Genomic DNA, 15,717 nt, shown 5'->3' with positions numbered 1-15,717 from the left:
TTTTTTTTGAGACGGAGTCTGGCTTTTTCACCCAGGCTGGAGTGCAGTGGCTCAATCTCGGCTCACTGCAAGCTCCGCCTCCCGAGTTCACGCCATTCTCCTGCCTCAGCATCTCCGAGTAGCTGGGACTACAGGCGCCCGCCACCACGCCCGGCTAATTTTTTGTATTTTTAGTAGAGACAGGGTTTCACCATGGTCTCGATCTCCTGACCTCGTGATCCGCCCACCTCGGCCTCCCAAAGTGCTGGGATTACAAGCGTGAGCCACCGCGCCCGGCCTCTCCGAGCAATTTTATTTTGATTCTTGGTGGCTGGTAATATGCTTAGATCCTGTTGACTATTTCAACTTTGTCTCATTTCTTCATCCTATCAACACAGACATATTGACTGGCTTTTAACTACTGGATTTCCTTGGGAGATAAAATTTAGATCACATTTTTTCTTAAGCTCCAGATGTCTTTTCCATTACTATGGTGAAGTTACATTGACTGTTCTGAGGAAATAATTGAATTATTGAACTGGTATTATTTCCTTTTATTCTTTTACTTTGGTGTCTGCGTTTGTATGTATGGAAGGTTTTTTAATGTAGTAAATCCATACATAAAAATAACTTGATTTTGATTCAGTGCTTCTCAAAAAGCTATTTTCAAATGTGCTAAAGATGTCTACAGATTTATTCAAATAGAGTAGTTTGTGAATATATAAATAGATTGAAGGTATTTGGACTTTAATTAAACAGATTTAGCTAGTATCCTTCTGGCTATTTTTTTGTTCATTTTCAGTGTACTTGGGAGTCATAGATTCCTTCTTTCTTTCTTTTTTTTTTTTTTTTTTTTTTTTTTTTGAGACGGAGTGCCGCTGTGTCCCCCAGGCTGGAATGCAGTGGCGCGATCTCAGCTCACTGCAAGCTCCGTCTCCTGGGTTCACGCCATTCTCCTGCCTCAGCCTCCCGAGTAGCTGGGACTACAGGCGCCCGCCAACATGCCTGGCTAATTTTTTGTATTTTTAGTAGAAACGGGGTTTCACCGTGTTAGCCAAGATGGTCTCGATCTCCTGACCTCGTGATCCGCCCGTCTCGGCCTCCCAAAGTGCTGGGATTACAGGCGTGAGCCACCGCGCCCGGCCCTTCTTTCTTTCTTTATAAGGTCATTCTTATGGCAAATAGTACATTCAGTTCTTTTATTCAGACCAACTTGTTATTGAAGCTTGATATGCCTGACATACATGTTACCTGAAGCAATGTCTAGGAAAGCCAAATGAGGAAAGGAGACTTATCTAGGGTTTTTGATCACAGGAATCATTTCCATAATCAATTCAGTCAACACTCTCACATTACTTCTAGGTAATTACTTGCATATTTATGTTCCCTTTCAAGTTTAGTTTTCTCATTTAGGAATTTACCTTATGTCATTAGTTGTAAACTGACTATCTAGGGCTCGGACAAAAATAATTTCAACTGTAGGAAAGGCAAGTATTCCAACAGATGCCTACATTTTTCTTGAAGTCAAGAAAAATGTTCGGGTATTTTGAGCATCTAGGGATAGGATTTATAATTGTGGAATTCCAAACTGAGAAAAATGATGTAAGTCATTATACTTTGACTGGAATTAGTTAAATAAAAAGGATATGAGGTATTTGGCTGGGAAAAGGAGATTGTTCCATATTATAAAACCTCATCTAAACTGACTTCCCAAGATCTTGGAGAACAAAAAGGAAGGGTTGGCTTTGAAATGTGATATTAAGGAGGTTATGTTGATTTGGAGGTAGTGATAAAGTTCTGTTAAGGTATAACATATAGTCCCATTAAATAGAGGATAAAAATAAAACACCATCACATTTCATGTTATTAATTCCTATGGCAACCTACTAGGCCATACCTTTATATTCTCTTTATGATGAAAGCATGAAACACTTAATAATCCTTTTCAGAAACTTCTTTTATAAGTGATAAGAAGGGTTTGGCTAACTTTATTCTGAATATGCCCTATATAGCTTTCGGTGTTCCTCCAGTTTTCTCTGATAAAACTAGGAGGAAAATTACCTGCACATCAGATTGAAAATAATACTGCGTATCATTTCATAGTGGTCAAAATTTTCCCATACCACTTGATGGGGGTGTTTTCCCACATGGTTTTTGTTCTACATCAGAAGAGAAGACTTTGCCTAGTTCTTCCAATATGTGCATTGCTTCTGCTTGGAAAAAACCAAACTTTTAACTTCTCTTTACTGGGTTAATGACTCCCATCTCTAAGGAATCTTCTTTGGTAGTAAATACTGGAAAATAGTCACTACCAAAACTCATAAAATGTCTAGTTTCCTACACATTAGTCCAACACATCTGTCTAAATTCTAAATCCCATTGAATTAGCAAAGGCTTCTGGCTGCAGTTTTCTAAATAGACTCAGAGCCCCGCTGTTGGCCAATGTGCTGCAAGAACTGGAGCCTGGGATCTACCGGGATGATATTCTGTTCAGTCACAGAAGCAAGTCGGAGAGTGGCCAAGACTTGGGCTTTCTGCTCCTGCAAATCTGATTCCATATGGATTGGGGTGCCCTCAAACTGGGAGCATTGAGTTTTCTATGTGTGGAAGTAAATATTTTAAAAGCACTTTGTGAAACATTTTCTCTTAACGTTGGAGACTGCAGCAACGCACGGGAAGGATGGGAAACAGGGTGAAGCAGAGAAGCAGGACCTGGGGGCAGCAAGCACTCTTCCCTTTCCTGCTGCCTTTGTTCTGCGGGGCGCCCTCGGAGCAGATCCGCTACTCTATTCCAGAAGAAACGGTCCAGGGCTCCGTGGTGAAGAACCTTGCTGAGGACATGGGGCTGCATGTTCAGGATTTATTGACCTGAAACCTTAGAGTTAGTGCAGAGAAACAATACTTTACTGTGAACACGGAGAATGGGAACATACTTGTGAGCGACAGAATAGATCGAGAGTGACTCTGTCCTCAAAATCCTCTGTGTCGTACCCTTAGAGATTGTAGCAGAGAATCCTCTAAATGTTTTTCACATAAATGTGATGATAGAAGATATAAATGATAATCCACCTCATTTTCCCCAAAATAGCATTGTTTTACAAATCAATGAACTAGCAATTCCAGGCATTCGGTTTGGCCTGGAATCTGCTATAGATGCAGATGTAGGGCCTCACTCTCTCCAGAGTTACCAGCTCAGTTCTAATGAACATTTCTGTCTGATGATGGACAAGACTAAAGGCAAGAATGCTCCAGAATTACTGCTGGAGAAGCCCCTGGACCAGGAGCAACAGAGCTCTCATCTCCTAGTCCTGAAAGCAATGGACGTGGGTGACCCAGTCCTAACTGGCACTGCTGCAATTCAAATTGAGGTCACTGATGCCAACGATAATGCCCCAGTTTTTAGCCAGGATGTATACAAAGTCAGCCTTAGAGAGAATGTGCCCCCAGGCACCTCTGTACTAAAGGCGACAGCCACTGACCAGGATGAGGGTGTCAATGCGGAGATCACTTACTCTTTCAAATCCCTACGAGATGATATTGGAAATATGTTTGTGCTAGACCATCAAAATGGGGAAATTAAATCCAAAGACTTAATAGACTTCGAAATTCATAGCAGTTATACCATGAGCATAGAAGCTAAGGATGGTGGAGGCATGACCAGTGAATGTAAAATTATACTAGCAATCCTAGATGAGAACGACAATGCTCCAGACGTGGTTTTTACTTCGGTGTCCAGTTCTGTAACTGAGGACGCAGAACCCTGGACGGTGATCACTCTGTTCAAAACACATGATACAGATTCGAGAGAAAATGGGGAGGTTACATGCCTCATAAACGAAAGAGTTCCTTTTAGAATCGAATTTTCCGCCAATAATTACTATAAGCTTGTAACAGATGGGACCCTGGATTGGGAGCGGATCCCGGAGTACAACGTCACCATCACTGCCACTGACAGGGGCAAGCCTCCTCTCTCATCCAGCACAAGCGTCACCCTACGCATTGGTGAAATCAACGACAATGCTCCGGTTTTCCACCAGGTCTCCTACGTGGTCCACGTGGCCGAAAACAACCTTCCCGGAGCCTCCATCGCACAAGTCAGCGCCTCTGACCTGGACCTAGGGCTGAATGGCCGAGTCTCCTACTCCATCGTTACCAGTGACTTGGAGCTGCGGGCGTTGTCGTCCTACGTGTCCGTGAGCGCACAGAGCGGGGTGGTGGTCGCGCAGCGCGCCTTCGACCACGAGCAGCTGTGCGCCTTCGAGCTCACGCTGCAGGCCCACGACCAGGGCTCGCCCGCGCTCAGCGCCAACGTGAGCTTGCGCATGTTGGTGGACGACCTCAATGACAATGTGCCGCGGGTGCTGTACCCCGCGCTGGGGCCCGATGGCTCCGCACTCTTCGATATGGTGCCACGCGCTGCAGAGTCCGGCTACCTGGTGACCAAGGTGGTGGCGGTGGACGCAGATTCGGGACACAACGCTTGGCTGTCCTACCACGTGCTGCAGGCCATCGAGCCCGGGCTTTTCAGCCTGGGGCTGCAGACGGGCAACCTACTGGTTGCTGTGCGTGACGGAGGACAGCCGCCGCTCTCTGCGCCGCTACACTTCACCTAGTCTTCGCAGACAGCCTACAGGAGGCACTGCCAGACTTCAGTGACGGTCCTGTGCCCTCTGATTCCCAGGCAAAGCTGCAGATTTACCTGGTCGTGGCCTTGGCCTTGATTTCTATGCTCTTCTTCCTCGCAGTGATTTTGGTGGTCACCTTGCACCTGCGATGCTCTTCCAGCACCTCTGCCTGGGGTTGCTTTCACCCTGGTCTCTGTTCTAAGACTAGACCAGGGGTTTCTCCCAACTACAATGAGGGAGCTTTGCTGCATTCCTGCAATCTGTATGTTCCCTCGGATTCTAGAAAAAGAAGATTTAATTTTCTCACCATGACACCAGAAACAGTCCCCCCACAAGATCTTTCTAATGAAGTTTCTCTGGTAGCAAGCTTCACTGAAGAGAATAACAAGATAAGCTCTAACTCTGTTGCTCCTACTCACGTGAGTTCCAATTAGTGTCTTTCATTTACAAATGGGTGTGGTTTAATTTTCAAACCAATATTTTGGCAAGAAAATCTTAAACATATTATATCTACTATTGCTTCAGGTTTATTTGCCCATTCTTAATATTTCCTGTTCCTTTCTGGGTGGGCCAGTAACTTCATTATTAGCTTTCATGTATTTTTGAAACATTTTGACCATTTTTACAGGAGACTTTTTTTTTTTTTTTTTTGACGGAGTCTCGCTCTGTGGTCCAGGCTGGAGTGCAGTGGCGTGATCTCGGCTCACTGCAAGCTCCGCCTTCCGGGTTCTGGCCATTTTCCTGCCTCAGCCTCCCGGGTAGCTGGGACTACAGGCGCCCGCCACCACGCCTGGCTAATTTTTTGTATTTTTAGTACAGACGGAGTTTCACCGTGTTAGCCAGGATGGTCTCGATCTCCCGACCTTGTGATTCGCCCACCTCGGCCTCCCAAAGTGCTGGGATTATAGGCGTGAGCCACTGCGCCCGGCCCGGAGACATTCTTTATACACACACACACACACACACACACACGTGTGAAAAGTGGGTATTATGATACTGCTGTCATTGAGATATTTTAATTGAGGAATAAATTTTTTTCCTGTGGTGTTTCTTGGGACATCGATATTTGAGTATATAAGGCTTTTTCTTTAATCCATTAACTATAAATTTTGAAGAAAATGCGTGAGAAAATGGAGAAAATGCTTTTTTTAAAAAAAAAAAATTGAGATTAAGGTCTCACTATGTTGCCCAGGCTGGACTCAAACTCTTGGGCTGCAGCGATCCTCCCACCTCAATCTTCAGAGTAGCTGAGACTACAGTTGCCTGACACTGTGCCTGGCAGAGAAAAAAGCTTAAAAATAATAAGAACATGGTAATGATTTGGTAATATTCAGTTACATTTACTTGTGATTCTTGTAATTCAAGTAAACTCAATTTTATGTCTGATATTTTCTCACGGTTACCTATATATTTCTTCCCAATTTAAAATATATTATTTATTTTATGCCTAGCAAATATCTTATCTTTATAGTATAAATATTTACGCTCATGAAAGTACAGTAGCCAGTTATTTCTTAGGGAGAATTTTTTCCCTATATTTTGATGGGCTTCCAAAAGTATTACCAGTAATTCTCAGTAATTACAATTAGGTCAGTTACCCAGGAAAAGGTAAGTCTGTAACATTCTTTGGACTACCAATTTTCTTTTACTAAGTTGCCTCAACAATAAATATTTTTGAAATATAATGTATTAATAGAATTCTGGAGTACTTCCGTTATTTCCAGTCAATGCAAGTTGGAATGCTTCTACTTTATGCTAAAAATATTGTTTCTTTTTCACTTGGGTTCTTGTTAAGTGTGATTCTGATAATGTGTACAATCACATATCATTTTTAGGTTTCCATAATATCATGAACATTTGATTTTTAAGCGTTAAATGTCAACAACCTGGTAAAGTAATCCTTCCATTCAGGATCGTTCAAGGAATCTGTTTAAAAATGTTTTTCCCCAAATTATAGCTGAATCAGAAAGTTTAAATTATTATATTATATGATTTGTCAAAAAGAGAAACTCCTAGGGAGACATCCCCTATAATAGGTGTGTTGGGGGAACAGTAATCTCAAAGCAGATGCACTAGCGTTATAAGATTAAAATCATTGTTTATAGAAATTTCCAATTCATTTAAAAGCTCATCGGGGAAAAAAAGCTCATTGGGAAAAAAAAAAAAAAAAGGAAGCTCACTGAAGTTTCTACTAAAGCTAATACTGTAGATTTCCATCCCCTTTTGAAGAACAGTAGGTGGAGCTATTTAAGATATAAAAACGAAATATCCTTTCTGGGAGTTCAAAGTTGTGCAGTAATTGGTTAGGACTCTGAGCGCCGCTGTTCACCAATCGGGGAGAGAAAAGCGGAGATCCTGCTCGCCTTGCACGCGCCTGAAGCACAAAGCAGATAGCTAGGAATGAACCATCCCTGCGACTATGAGGAAACAACAGAGGAGCTCTGACTTCCCAACTGCCCCATTCTATGGGCGAAGGAACTGCTCCTGACTTCAGTGGTTAAGGGCAGAATTGAAAATAATTCTGGAGGAAGATGAGAATGATTCCTGCGCGACTGCACCGGGACTGCAAAGGGCTTGTCCTGCTGGGAATCCTCCTGGGGACTCTGTGGGAGACCGGATGCACCCAGATACGCTATTCAGTTCCGGAAGAGCTGGAGAAAGGCTCTAGGGTGGGCGACATCTCCAGGGACCTGGGGCTGGAGCCCCGGGAGCTGGCGGAGCGCGGAGCCCTCATCATCCCCAGAGGTAGGACGCAGCTTTTCGCCCTGAACCTGCGCAGCGGCAGCTTGGTCACGGCGGGCAGGATAGACAGGGAGGAGCTCTGTATGGGGGCCATCAAGTGTCAATTAAATCTAGACATTCTGATGGAGGATAAAGTGAAAATATATGGAGTAGAAGTAGAAGTAAGGGACATTAACGACAATGCGCCCTACTTCCGTGAAAGTGAATTAGAAATAAAAATTAGTGAAAACGCAGCCACTGAGATGCGGTTCCCTCTACCCCACGCCTGGGATCCGGATATCGGGAAGAACTCTCTGCAGAGCTACGAGCTCAGCCCGAATACTCACTTCTCCCTGATCGTGCAAAATGGAGCCGACGGTAGTAAGTACCCCGAATTGGTGCTGAAACGCGCCCTGGACCGCGAAGAAAAGGCTGCTCACCACCTGGTCCTTACGGCCTCCGACGGGGGCGACCCGGTGCGCACAGGCACCGCGCGCATCTGCGTGACGGTTCTGGATGCGAACGACAACGCACCAGCGTTTGCTCAGCCCGAGTACCGCGCGAGCGTTCCGGAGAATCTGGCCGTGGGCACGCAGCTGCTTGTAGTCAACGCTACCGACCCTGACGAAGGAGTCAATGCGGAAGTGAGGTATTCCTTCCGGTATGTGGACGACAAGGCGGCCCAAGTTTTCAAACTAGATTGTAATTCAGGGACAATATCAACAATAGGGGAGTTGGACCACGAGGATTCAGGATTCTACCAGATGGAAGTTCAAGCAATGGATAATGCAGGATATTCTGCGCGAGCCAAAGTCCTGATAACGGTTCTGGACGTGAACGACAATGCCCCAGAAGTGGTCCTCACCTCTCTCGCCAGCTCGGTTCCCGAAAACTCTCCCAGAGGGACATTAATTGCCCTTTTAAATGTAAATGACCAAGATTCTGAGGAAAACGGACAGGTGATCTGTTTCATCCAAGAAAATCTGCCCTTTAAATTAGAAAAATCTTACAGAAATTACTATAGTTTAGTCACAGACATAGTCTTGGATAGGGAACAGGTTCCTAGCTACAACATCACAGTGACCGCCACTGACAGGGGAACCCCGCCCCTATCCACGGAAACTCATATCTCACTGAACGTGGCAGACACCAACGACAACCCGCCGGTCTTCCCTCAGGCTTCCTATTCCGCTTATATCCCAGAGAACAATCCCAGAGGAGTTTCCTTCGTCTCTGTGACCGCCCACGACCCCGACTGTGAGGAGAACGCCCAGATCACTTATTCCCTGGCTGAGGACACCATCCAAGGGGCACCCGTATCTTCCTACGTGTCCATCAACTCCGACACTGGGGTACTGTATGCGCTGAGCTCCTTCGACTACGAGCAGTTCCGAGACTTGCAAGTGAAAGTGCTGGCGCGGGACAACGGGCACCCGCCCCTCAGCAGCAACGTGTCGTTGAGCCTGTTCGTGCTGGACCAGAACGACAATGCGCCTGAGATCCTGTACCCCGCCCTCCCCAGAGATGGTTCCACTGGCGTGGAGCTGGCGCCCCGCTCCGCAGAGCCTGGCTACCTGGTCACCAAGGTGGTGGCGGTGGACAGAGACTCGGGCCAGAACGCCTGGCTGTCCTACCGCCTGCTCAAGGCCAGCGAGCCGGGACTCTTCGCGGTGGGGCTGCACACGGGCGAGGTGCGCACGGCGCGAGCCCTGCTGGACAGAGACGCGCTCAAGCAGAGCCTCGTGGTGGCCGTCCAGGACCACGGCCAGCCCCCTCTCTCCGCCACTGTCACGCTCACCGTGGCCGTGGCCGTGGCCGACAGCATTCCCCAAGTCCTGGCGGACCTCGGCAGCCTCGAGTCTCCAGCTAATTCTGAATCCTCAGACCTCACTCTGTACCTGGTGGTGGCGGTGGCCGCGGTTTCCTGCGTCTTCCTGGCCTTCGTCATTGTGCTGCTGGCGCTCAGGCTGCGGCGCTGGCACAAGTCACGCCTGCTGCAGGATTCAGGAGGCGGCTTGACAGGAAAGCTGGCGTCGCACTTTGTGGGCGTGGACGGGGTGCAGGCTTTTCTGCAGACTTATTCCCACGAGATTTCCCTCACCACGGACTCGCGGAAGAGTCACCTGATCTTCCCCCAGCCCAACTATGCAGACACGCTCGTCAGCCGGGAGAGCTTTGAAAAAAGCGAGCCCCTTTTGCTGTCAGGTGATTCGGTATTTTCTAAAGACAGTCATGGGTTAATCCAGGTAAGTTTATATCAAATCTTCTTTTTTTTTTTTTAATTCCTCTGTCGCCCAAGCTGGAATGCAGCGGCACGATCATAGCTCACTGCAGCCTCAAACTCCTAGGCTCAAGCAATTCTCCCAACTTCGCCTCCAGTGTAACAGGGACTACAGGTGCAAGCCATCTGCTATCTGTCTGTCTGTCTGTCTGTCTATTTATTTATTACTTTCTTGTAGAGACAGGAGTCTCGCTATGTTGACCAGGCTGATCTGGAACGTGGGCTCAGGCGAGCCTCCTGCTTCTCCCTCCCAAAGTGCTAGGATTACAGGCGTGAACCACAGTGCTCCGCCCTTATCAGATATTCTTTTCTGTCTGGGCGCGGTGGCTCACGCCTGTAATTCCAGCACTTTGGGAGGCCGAGGCGGGTGGATCACCTGAGGTTGGGAGTTCGAGACCAGCCTGACCAACATGGAGAAACCCTGTCTATACTAAAAAAAATACAAAATTAGCCAGGCGTGGTGGTGCATGTCTGTAATCCCAGCTACTTGGGAAGCTGAGTCAGGAGATTGCTTTAACCTGGGAGGTGGAGGTTGCAATGATCCGAGATTGTGCCATTGCACTCCAGCCTGGGCAACAAGAGCAAAACTCCATCTCAAAAAACAACAAAAAAAACTTTATCCTCTAGTTTCACCCACTGATGACAGTTGCTTTACACTTATTATAATCGCTTCCAAATGAAGATTTTATAATTCCATGTTTCTTCTATAGTTGTTAATTGGCTTTCTACCTTGAAGAAGAGTTTTATATTCTCTATATATGTTTGTTTCTATGATTCTGGAAGCATGGTTTTCTATTTATTCGATGGCCTGTAATCTGTTAATATCAATTATTTATTTTGATGCTGAAATTGTCCCAGGATTGGCCTTTGGGATTCCCTTTAGACTGATTTCTGTGTCCTTTCTGTTACAGCAAGCTTGAGATTATATCCAAGATTTGTAATTCCAGTGTACTTACTTCTGTCAGTGTACGCAAAGTATGATTTCTGGACTAGATGACTTGGGCATTGTGGGGGAGGTGGAAATTAGAGGTATTCTCTGTTTTTCCTGTAGGATCTTGCATTTCTTCCTCTTGCTGCTTGTCTCTTTGTGTTGGGAACAGGCCCCCCAAAATCTGGCCATAAACTGGCCCCAAAACTGGCCATAAACAAAATCTCTACAACACTGTGACATGTTCATGATGGCCGTAATGCCCATGCTGGAAGGTTGTGGATTTACCGAAATGAGGGCAAGGAACACCTGGCCTGCCCAGGGCAGAAAACCGCTTAAAAGTGTTCTTAAACCACAAACAATAGCATGAGCGATCTGTGCCCTAAGGACATGCCCCTGCTGCAGATAAGTAGCCCAACCCATCCCTTTATTTCCGCCCATCCCTTCGTTTCCCATAAGGGATACTTTTAGTTAATCTAATATCTATAGAAACGATGCTAATGACTGGCTTGCGTTAATAAATATGTGGGTAAATCTCTGTTTGGGGCTCTCAGCTCTGAAGGCTGTGAGACTCCTGATTTCCCACTTCACACCTCTAAAAAAAAAAAAAAAAAAACAAATATTTTTTTCTTAGCTTAGAGAAATATATCCCTTAGTACACTTGGAATTTATAAAGCAGACATCAATAAATTTATATATATATGTGACAGACACCAACAACAATCCAGTCACCTTCCCTCATACTTTATTTATGTACATATATTTTATATAATAGATATAATTTATTAACAATTTATTAAATTACTTTGTTAATACTCTATATCATTTTCTAGATGAATTTATCAATGATAATACTCTTTTCCCACTTTTTTTTTTCCCATTGACCATGCAGCAGTTTTGTGTAGAGCATCTGATAACAACTGATCTGTTTATCTAGGGGGGAGAAATCTAATTCAATGAAAAATATAAATAAAATTTTAATAAACTTTTGTAAATAGAGTGGCTTTTAACTACACTTAAGATTGCTAGCAAATTCATAAAGTGAATTTAGTTTCTTCCAAAGTGCAGTAATTCTTTCTGGCCATTAGGGATATGTCCATTTGTACTTTCTCAGTATCCCAAGTCGTTTCGTGGTTTTAAATCATTCATGAACTGCCAAATTTAGTGAATTTATTTCTTCTGCATTTAAAATTTCATCACTTAAATATACAATACACTGTATTGCCATGACAAAAAATGGTAAAGACTGTTTTTCACTTCTGTTATGCATTTCATTAATACAATATCTGTATGTGTTTCCAAGTTAGACATTTCTTTTGCCCATTTCCTACACTAATGATTCTAATGATGACTTTGTGGAATATTCAGAATTAACAAAATGTGTTTTGAGTACTTTTTTTTAGTACTGGGGCAAATTTGCAGTAATATTGCCTGCTTTCTACATTAAATTCCCCATAACTTTTACAACTATGGGAAAATTTCTGAAACATGCACAGATCTAAGTGTTTTCTGAGAACTTTATGCTTATCATAGAGTGCTTACAGATACTGAATGCTAAAGTGTATTACTCTTTGAAAATCATTGCTTGATTTATTTTGGTGAATTCTGTAAAGGTGTAGGGAAACATAACATTCCAATTATTTTTTCTTTCTTCTTTGTTTGCTGCCTATCTACTTTGAAAGATACAATAGTTAAAACTCAGAAAAGAGATTGGAAACCACTTAGAGAATGAAAGACATCCAAGGGCTCTAAAATGAGGCAGTTGCTGCTTCTGTGACAAAAAAGGGGGCAAAATATAGAGTGTGTGGTTCTACTTGTGTGATTTTTTGAAAGAAAGTATTTGAATTTATCTAAAAATACTAAATTTGTGTTTACGTTAGTTTTCAAATATAATTTAATAAGTACAGTGTTCTATAGGCAATATTGAGAGAAACAGGACAATGAAACCTCTCTCCTCCATCATCTCATATGAACTACCAAAATGTTTATCACATGGACAGTTCTCATACATAGTCAAATAGAAAGAAAGACATAATAGGAAAACAAATGATTTGGGAAGCTAAGCTAACATGGTCTAATTATTCTGACCTCTGCTCACCTAACTTGATTTAGGAACAAATCGTTGAGAGTTAGAGCATGAATAGTCAAGACCTTTAGACCATATCTCAAATATCAGTGATTTCAGTCAACTATGTTTCCAGTTTGAGCTGAATAGGCTTTATTAAATAGTTGTTGAATGAATGGATAAACAAATAATGTACTCTGGGTATTACCTGATACCAGGATTCTGAATTTTCAGATGTATCATAGAAGGATAGCAGCTTTGCAATTAGGTAACTTCTTTTTTTTTTTTTTTTTTTTTTTTTTGAGATGGAGTCTCGCTCTGTCGCCCAGGCTGGAGTGCAGTGGCACAGTCTCGGCTCACTGCAAGCTCCGCCTCCCAGGTTCACGCCATTCTCCTGCCTCAGCCTCTCCGAGTAGCTGGGACTACAGGCGTCCGCCACCACGCCCAGCTAATTTTTTGTATTTTTAGTAGAGACGGGGTTTCACCGTGGTCTCGATCTCCTGACCTCGTGATCTGCCCGCCTCGGCCTCCCAAAGTGCTGGGATTACAAGCGTGAGCCATCTCGCCCGGCCGATTAGGTAACTTCTTAACTGTATCACCTTCAGCAAGTTATTTAATCTCTTTGAGCTTCAGCAAAGTAGGAATAATCGTATCTAATTTGAAAGGTCGTGGTGATGGCTAGGGCTAACAAAAATCTGATTCACAACATGCAATTAATTAACAGTAGCCATTTTTAGTGGTTGACAAAAAAAAAGGACTTATATTTTCAATGCAAGCACACTCGATGTTCTGTTGGGAAAACTAATAATGATTTTTGTGTGCTTCTCCCTGTGGTACAATGGAATGATTTGTGGATGGAAATAAAACTGTTCTAAAATTTTTGTGAAAGCTGGTTTAAAAATCTTAAATGCCTAGGCACATTCTTGATTGAGAAGCCACAGTTTTAGGCCATAGAGATGGGGGAAAGATTTTTATATGAGACAATTTTGTGAGTGTTACTTTTTCTTTGTCTGAACCATAGTGAAATCTAAACAAGGATCCTGTGAAACTTATTTTAAAGAAGCAGTTTACTTCATTGGGATCTTAGATAATTTCACCAGAAAATGGATCACCGAAACCAGAAGGCTGGTGATCATTATTTGGTTTGGGCCATATAAGAATTGAAACTAACGGCTTAGCTTTAGGATTTTTAGGACACTTGTTGATAATTTAGGATTCATAATTAAGATATGTGTTGATTATTTTCTGAGACTAACTGGGCAATGGGTTTGGATGTGTTTACATTTCTTCTGATTCCAGTCATAAAATTATGTCAAGGACTTTCCTTGTCTTCTTATGTGTATGACAGATGGGTATGTATCCATTTCATCTAATAAGTTAAAGCGTTCAGCTATAATTTAAAATTTGTAGCTTCACTGTTTTATAGTACCTAAAATTGGAATGTAATCAGTCAGAAGACATTCCTCCATTGCTTTCATTCCGGAAGTATTATGCTTTTTGAAGCAGCAATAGCATAGGAATGTTGAGGAGACTATACTACACTGTTATAGTGTATTTTATCTCATACATCACTTTTCTATGAATTATAAGGCTAATTACAAATGAGCGAAGTGTATCAGTTTTCTTTATGACATATAACACAGTATAGCTGTGATCACGAATTGAATAGTTCTGGTGTAAAATCTGCTTTATCCTCATATAAGATGTCAGGTTCAGAAAAACAAACACAGTTTCAAAGGGATGTTGATCAAACTGATGAGGCTAAATCTCAAGAAAGAGACACAGTTACCCTCTAATGTTACACTTTGAGTTCACTTTTTTTTTTTTTTGAGACAGAGTCTCAATCTGTCACCAAGCTGGAGTGCAATGGCACTATCTTGGCTCACTGCAACCTCTGCCTCCTGGGTTCATGCGATTCTCCTGCCTCAGCCTCCCGAATAGCTGGAACTACAGGCATGCGCCACCACACTCAGCTAATTTTTGTATTTTTAGTAGAGATAGAGTTTCACCATATTGGCCAGAATGGTCTCGATCTCTTGACCTTGTGATGCACCCACCTCGGCCTCCCAAATAGCTGAGATTACAGGTGTGAGCCACCGTGCCTGGCCACTTTGAGTTCACCTTTAAGAAACCATACTTAATGGAAAATTACCAATAATAGGGCATACTGTTTAGGATGCATTCCTAAAATATTGATGGCAAAAGATAGCCAGCCTATGGCAAAGCTAATTGGAAAAAATATTTTATAAAGGCTGAGACTTCTGGATACCAGATGGGAAGGGCTCTGGTTCAGGAAAATGTTTTTAAAAAACTGTCATTGAAGAGACCATAGAATCAAACAAAATAACTTAATCTATATGTAAAAGAAGTTGGTACCACCATAATTTTTCTTAGACATGTCATATAAGAATCTACTCTGTATACTGTCATTGAGGGCAGATATAATTTCTTAGTTCATCATTAACTCTGAAGTATTTCACACTGTAGTTTGTATACCTTCTAAGTACTTAATACAATGCTTGAGTTCGATTATTGGAAAGTGGTCTCTTGGAGAAAAAAGAATCATAGTGCAAAACTAATTATTTTACATGGACTTTTCTTCTATATCTAAACCCTAATAAGAGGCAGCTGTCTGACATATATACATATATATATATATTTGGAGTAGGGGATGGAGTCTTGCTCTGTCGCCCAGGCTGGAGTACAAGTGGTGTGATCTCAGCTCACTGCAACCTCTGCCTCCTGGGTTCAAGCGATTCTCCTGCCTCAGCCTCTCCAGTAGCTGGGATTACAGCCGCCTGTCACCATGCCCGGCTAATTTTTTTAAATATTTTTAGTAGAGATAGAGTTTCACCAAGTTGGCCAGGCTGCTCTTGAACTCCTGACCTCAGGTGATTCATCTGTCTCAGCCTCCCAAAGTGCTGGGATTACAGGCATGAGCCACCGCACCCTGCCAACTTTCTGACTTATCTTAAAAGGCTAAGGACCTGGTTTGTTTGTCAAATTTTGAAAATAGATGCCTCAGTTCATAAGATTTCCATATTGTGTGGCAGGCGCCTGTAATCCCAGCAACTCGGGAGGCTGAGGCAAGAGAATCACTTGAACCTGGGAGACAGAG

At 43.2% G+C, this 15,717-nt stretch overlaps 2 protein-coding genes across 20 annotated transcripts in view; both read left to right on the top strand.

Moving 5' to 3' along the window:
- Positions 1-15,717, top strand: part of LOC129486249 (protocadherin gamma-C4) — a 187,994-nt gene that overhangs the window by 98,620 nt on the left and 73,657 nt on the right. The window contains exon 1 of one of the 19 annotated variants that reach the window (XM_055285872.2): positions 6,287-9,571. The exons of the other annotated variants lie outside the window; for them this stretch is intronic. Coding sequence (XP_055141847.1) covers positions 7,136-9,571 — 2,436 coding nt within the window. The 5' untranslated portion in view covers positions 6,287-7,135. Of the gene's footprint in view, positions 1-6,286; positions 9,572-15,717 lie in introns of those variants that run through there. 19 annotated transcript variants of the gene reach the window in all.
- Positions 15-4,813, top strand: LOC134737110 (protocadherin gamma-B2-like). The gene has a single exon (XM_063642783.1). It carries the CDS (start codon positions 3,021-3,023, stop codon positions 4,590-4,592), a length of 1,572 nt encoding a protein of 523 aa, XP_063498853.1. The 5' UTR covers positions 15-3,020; the 3' UTR covers positions 4,593-4,813.

Source organism: Symphalangus syndactylus, chromosome 7 (assembly GCF_028878055.3).
Source record: "Symphalangus syndactylus isolate Jambi chromosome 7, NHGRI_mSymSyn1-v2.1_pri, whole genome shotgun sequence".
Lineage (NCBI taxonomy): Eukaryota > Metazoa > Chordata > Mammalia > Primates > Hylobatidae > Symphalangus > Symphalangus syndactylus.
This window is presented reverse-complemented; position numbering and strand designations above follow the sequence as displayed.

What these genes read in the sequence shown, in the direction of transcription:
- LOC134737110 (XM_063642783.1), top strand. Translation starts at nt 3,021, where the DNA reads ATGATAGAAGATATAAATGATAATCCACCTCATTTTCCCCAAAATAGC.